Source organism: Myotis davidii, unplaced genomic scaffold (genome assembly GCF_000327345.1).
Source record: "Myotis davidii unplaced genomic scaffold, ASM32734v1 scaffold648, whole genome shotgun sequence".
NCBI classification, from domain to species: domain Eukaryota; kingdom Metazoa; phylum Chordata; class Mammalia; order Chiroptera; family Vespertilionidae; genus Myotis; species Myotis davidii.
Genome location: NW_006299603.1, coordinates 890950 through 896757, shown reverse-complemented (window position 1 = coordinate 896757; position 5808 = coordinate 890950). Strand labels below are relative to the sequence as shown.

The 5808-nt window shown below is 61.4% G+C and overlaps 2 protein-coding genes across 2 annotated transcripts in view; one reads left to right on the top strand and one right to left on the bottom strand.

The window, feature by feature from the left end:
* FCER2 (Fc fragment of IgE receptor II) overlaps positions 1–4404 on the top strand; it is an 8639-nt gene extending 4235 nt beyond the window's left edge. Inside the window, exons 6-9 of the mRNA XM_006775408.2 lie at positions 63–152; positions 2179–2330; positions 2439–2545; positions 2860–4404. Coding sequence (XP_006775471.1) covers positions 63–152; positions 2179–2330; positions 2439–2545; positions 2860–2998 — 488 coding nt within the window. The 3' untranslated portion in view covers positions 2999–4404. The remainder of the gene's footprint in view (positions 1–62; positions 153–2178; positions 2331–2438; positions 2546–2859) is intronic.
* Positions 4405–5462: 1058 nt separating this feature from the next.
* The window catches only part of TRAPPC5 (trafficking protein particle complex 5), a 1188-nt gene continuing 842 nt past the window's right edge, over positions 5463–5808 (bottom strand). The window contains exon 3 of the mRNA XM_006775407.2: positions 5463–5808. Coding sequence (XP_006775470.1) covers positions 5497–5808 — 312 coding nt within the window. The 3' untranslated portion in view covers positions 5463–5496.

Sequence of the window (5808 nt, the reverse complement as noted above, 5' to 3'; positions counted from 1 at the left end):
GGGGGGGGGCAGGAGAGGCCCACAAGTGTGTCTGTGACCGCTGCCCCGTCCAACCACCCAAGGCTTAAATGAGAGACGCTCGGCCTTGAATTCGTTGGAAAGACTCCAGGAGGAGGTGGCAAAGCTGTGGATAGAGCTCCGCGTGTCCAACGGTGAGTGTGCGCGCCTGTGCCCACAGGTGCGCTGATACAGTCATGTGACAGCACAGGTGTGTGGTGGTGCGTGAATGTGAGGGCCGGTGTGTGAGTGACAACGTGGAGGGGTATGTGTGTATGTGTGTGGCAGGGCCAACGGAGGGCACACGAGGAAGCCCGTGCTGAGTCCGGCTGCACCCCTCCACCAACCTGACGGTGGGGGCCCACATGTTTTCCTCCCGGTTAAAGCAGCACCAGGTTCTCTTCACTGACCAGCCCTCTGTCCACCGTGGCTCAGCAGAGGGTCATGAGTAGATGCCCTCAGCCACAGCCCCCCAGAAGATGGTCTGGCCCCCCCGAGGGCTGTGGCAGGGTCACCGTGGCCGCAGTGGGGATGACGAGCATCATAGCATAAGCCCCAGAGGTGGCGTGAGGGAGGCAACGCTGGCAGGTACAGGGCCATGGGGTCCCCAGCAGGCCAGCCGCCTGCAGGGGGAGTGGCTATTCAGTCACTGTGCCTTTAACCTGAAGTCCCCCCCCCACCCCCCCCTCCCCGACTTTTGGTCTTTCACCTCTGGGAAGCCCCGGCTGCCCAGTTGGGTGAGAGAAGAGGAAGGATCTGTGCTTGATGGGCAGGACTGTCCCCGGGAGCGTGGTGTGGCTGTGGGATTTCCAGCAGGAAGCCCCCGTGCTCCCCGGGCAGGCTAGGCAGGGCCTGGGCCACGCTCACTCCAAAGGGCTACCTCTGATGGAGCGCCAGCTCCAGGGCTGTCTCTCAATGACTGGGTGGCACACAGCCACGACACCTTCCCCAGCTTTTTCTTGAAGGGACCAGAGATGTCCTCTTCCCGTCTTCGCAAGGCACCCCAGGGGGCTGCGTACCAGGTGCCATTCCGTGAGCGAGACGCACACCCAGCTCTGCTCCTCCCAGGGTTTCACAACCTTCTGTGGACCCAGACTCCTTACAACAACCCCTCCCAGATGTCACGCGAAGAAAATCGATTAAAATCATGCGTGAGTGGGCCCAGTAACAGTGGGTTCAACCCTCCGCCTGGAAATGCTGGTGGCAGTGACAGAGCCTGAGCATGTCCTGGGGTGGGGTTGGGGGGCCAAGGGGAGAGACCAAGGTGGCCTTGGGTCGAGACCATGGGGACCCAGCCCTTCAGCCCCTTCCCCCTCCCACAGCCTCTCCTGGCCAATGAGAAGAGAGTCAAGATATCCCCGAAAGTGGCCAGGGGCTGGTTTGGGGGTGCTGGCAGTGATGGTGGCAGGGCTGTCATCGGAGCAGCTGGTGAGGACAGTGCCGGGGCCTGGCCTCAGCACTGCCGTCAGCACTGGTGGTTAAGACATGGCTGGTCTCATGTTGGTGAAGGCGGTGTCGGCCATGGTGTTGGCGTTGGATAGACGTTGCCGCGGCGATACTAGTGCTAAAGGTGTTGCTGACAGTGGTGGTGTTTGGGGACGTGGTGTTGGCAGATGAGATGCTATGGCTATGGAGGCATTTGTAGTCACGGTTTGGTGACCAGGTGCTTCTGCCCACGAAAATGTTTGTGGTCGGGACACTGGTGACTGGGGCGCTGCCGCGTGGAGCTGGCGGTGTGGCGATGAGGGGGCGTGAGTGCCGCAGGGGAGCAGCTGCGGGGGTGTCACTGATGACTGAAGTGCTGGCGGCCGAGCGACGCGGATGGCCATTGTGTCGGTGGCCGATGCTCAGCTCTTGGAGGCCAGGTGTGGCGATGGTGTGGCAGTGGAGGTGCTCCTGTTTGGGGCTGGTCTTGCATGTCCGCATCCGAGTCCCAGGGAAGCGGGGTCCCGGCGAGACCCTCCGTTAGGCTCGGGGTGTGTTTGCTTTCAGCCCGGATCCCAAGAGTGACTCCGGGAGACATGCTGCCACCCCCTCTGCCCACTGTACCCACCCAGGGTACCCAACAAGGTGCCCACCAGGCTGTCCGCCACCATGCCTGCCACAGTGCCCAGCACAGCACCAGCCACAACACCCCCTGTGGTGCCCACCACAGCTGCCCCTGAGTCTCTCCTCTCGCAGGCTCCGTGTGTAACACATGCCCTGAGAAGTGGGTCAGTTTCCAGCGGAAGTGCTACTACTTCGGAGAGGGCGCCAAGCGGTGGATCCAGGCGCGGAATGCCTGCAGCGGGCTCCGGGGGCGGCTGGTCAGCATCCACAGCCAGGAGGAGCAGGTGCCGCCAGCATGCGGTCGGGGAGGGGAGGGGAGCCCGACACAGCCTCCTGGGTAGCGGAGGGACCCGCGCTCGGCGCCCCAGCCCTCCAGCCTGTCCTGCTCCTAGGACTTCCTGGCCACACACAGCAACAAGAAGGGCTCCTGGATCGGCCTCCGGGACCTGCACACAGAGGGAGAGTTTGTCTGGATGGACCAGAGCGCCCTGGACTACAGGTGAGAAGGGGAACGAAAAGGAGACGGCCCCAGGCTGATGCGGAGAGGGGGACATCGCTGTGATAGCGGGGAGGGTATTTGGAGGCACGTGCCCCAGGCCCAGACTTGGGGAAGCTTCTGGACTGTAATGGCGGGAGATGGTCAAGGCTGGGAGGGCTGGGGACCCGGGATGAGAGAAGGCAGGTGTGTCTCTGAGCTGCAGAGATGGAGTGGGGTCCAGGGGTGGGGTAAGAGGACCCAGGTTCCGAGGGGTGTGTCTAGGCTGAAGGCAGTGGCACCCTTCCCCCGACGCCAACCTGAGCCTTCTGCTCCAGCAACTGGCGGCCGGGGGAGCCCAACAACGGGGGCCAGGGCGAGGACTGCGTGATGCTGCTGGGCTCCGGGCAGTGGAACGATGCCTCCTGCAGCAGCTATCTCGACGGCTGGGTATGTGACCGGCTGGCCACCTGCTGACTGCCCGCCGGCCGCCTCGGTCCCCCAGACGTGGACCCTGACAGCCCCCTGCCTACCCGCCACATGTGCCCCTCCTTGTGACTCCCCCACCTCAAATACGGGAACAGCTAGGGCCAAACTGGGACCCTAAAGACCCCAACCAAGGCCTGGGCGCCCCTTTCATGGCTGAAGAGTCCTGCTGACATCCCCTGCCCAAAGGACAGTGACCCTTCCCCGGCTCCTGCCAGCTCCCCAGAGGGCCTGTCCCTCGTCCCGCAACCCAACCTGCTGTCACCGCCTCCCTGCCTTCCAGTGCTCAGAGCTCCCCCCTCAAGAACCCCTGCCCATCAGCCTGAGTGCTGGGCGCTCCCTCCCGGATGGGCACAGGTCCAGAGGTTCCAGCCCCACTCCCACTCAGCGGCCCAGGCAGCGCCAGGCCCAGGCTTGGCCACCATCAGCCCAGCACCGAAGGCAGGGGGGAGGCAGGCCAGGCTCTGAGGTCATCCCTCCTTAATGCCCCACCCCCACTTCCTGGCCTAGAGAAGAGCCAGGCCCCCTCCTGTGACCCTCAGGTCCACTGCAGCAGGAGGACGCATCATGGCAGGTGCCCACACTGGACCACCTGGGACCCTGCGAGTCAAGGGCCAGACCGAGGTCCAACCATGACCCAGGGGCCTGGGGAGGGCACTCTATTGGCACCTGGGAATCCTGGGCTCAGGAGTAAGGGACAGAGCTAGACCCTTGGCGTCCCAGATCACCTTTTCTCTCTGCCTGCTGCCCACCCCCAGATTGGTCTCCCCCAGCCCCCTCCTCAGAATGCTCCGTGTGGGAACGCATGGCTCCACTCTACCAGTCCCTCCGGCCAACAGTGGGTCGTCCGCGCCTTCCCTTCCCTCCAAACCCATAAGGAAAGCCATGGGCTCTGCCATGAAGCCATATTCAGAACCCGCACACTTTTCACCCGCTCCTCGCTCCACCTGAATTGGCCCAAACCTTCCAGACGTTTCCTTCTAGCTCGGAGAAAAACCAAAGTCCTAAAGGACTTGGCCATCACAGAATCCCTCCCATGCACCTCACCTCCCCAACTTCATCTCCTCTCTCCTCCCACCACCCCGGCCTCCTCACTGCTCCTTAAACACCTAGGCTTACTCCAGCCTCGGGGCCTTGGCCGGCTGTCCCCTCCCCACGCTCCTCAGCGAGACCTATCCTGAGCACTCTCTGCCCCTCATTTAAAATGACACCCCAACTCTGATGTTCTGCCCACTGCGCTTTCTCGCCGCGGCACTCCTTCTTTTAACGAAATGTTGGATTTACTGATGTCTCTGCTGGCTAGAACATGAGCATCTACCTTCAGAGCAGGTACCTTTGTTTTGTTCTCAGCTGCGTCCCCAACACCTGGCAAATAGCAGGCACTCAATAAACATTTGTCCAATGAATGAATGCGTGACTGTGGTGAGTGACGGGTTCCTGGGAACTGCTCTGTGGCCTGTGAAATGAGGGGATGCTGCTGCCTGCGTGGCAGGTGCTGGGTCCCGCCCTCCGGACACAGTGAGGGGCCCAGCCGGCCGCACCGAGGTCCCTCTGGAAACAGACTTGTTCGGGTGCCGTCAGGCAAAGGGACAGCGGGCACTCGAACGAGGTTCCCCAAGAGCGGCATGATTCCCTTGGGAGGAGTGACTAGGGTCTCGGTAGTGGGCAGGAGGGAAAGGGCTGCCTGAGGTGTATTTTTTAAAACAAGGGCTGTGTGTGCACCAATAGCGTTTTTAGAAAGTAACTTCAAGCTATTTTAAGCGTCCAGATGACTGAAGTGAGCTCACCTACTTCCCCATGAGAGCCAGGTGTCTAGGGCCATAGTTCCCAAAGGGGAGCCCACGGTGCCTCAGCGGTTCCTGGGAACTTATTAGACATGCAAATCTCCTGGCCACCAAACCTGCAGGATCTGAAACTCAGGAGGATTTAAAGTACTCTGTGCCCTAGCACACTGCTTCTCAAACTAAGGTACACAGGAACCCCCTGGGGGTCTTGCTAACATGCAGACTCTGTGGCAGTGGGGCTGGGCTGGGCCTGAGAGTCTGTATTACCCACAAACTCCCCAGATTTGTTGATGCTGCTGGTCCCTGGACCGCACTTTGAGTGGCAAGTCTAAAGCAGTGATCGGCCTGTTTTCTAGGCGCACAGTCATACCCAATACCTGACCTACTACTGGGCACCAACTGTTCACTACCCGGGCCTTTGTGAAAGAAGTGTGCTAGGCCTGGCCTAGAGGAATCTCTTCGTGATCCTTCCCCTGCCCCACACCTCTCCAGCCTATATTTAGCCTCCAATTGTGATTCCAGAAACTACCAGCAACTCCCCACTCCAGCGACTCTGAAAGCCCAAGCTGGGTCCAACCTGGCCCTCCCTGGTATACACAGCCTCAGCCTGGGGCAGGGATCTGGGTCCTGCTGGGTGGGTCTGGGATGCACCCACACAAGACACACTTGGGAAGGGTGCTCTCTCATCCTTTATTTCCGGCGGGGTCAGCGGCCCTCAAGGGCCCGGTCTCGGGCGATGACAGCCTCCTCAAACTTGATCATGAGCGTGGTGCCCTTGTGCCAGTGCGCCGTGACCTTGGCGGGGAAGCCGCTGTGCGTGAGCACCGCCTCCACGATGCCCGCCGTGAAGCTGGCGCAGTTGAGCGTGCTGTTTTCCTTGGGCACCGAGATGTACGTGTTGATGAGCGGCTCCCGCTCGATGATGTAGAAGGTGCGCGCGTCGTCGTTGGCCTGCTCCAGCTTGTCGGCCTCCTTGCCGAAGAGCGCCTTCCACACGGCGCCCTTGACGAAGAGCAG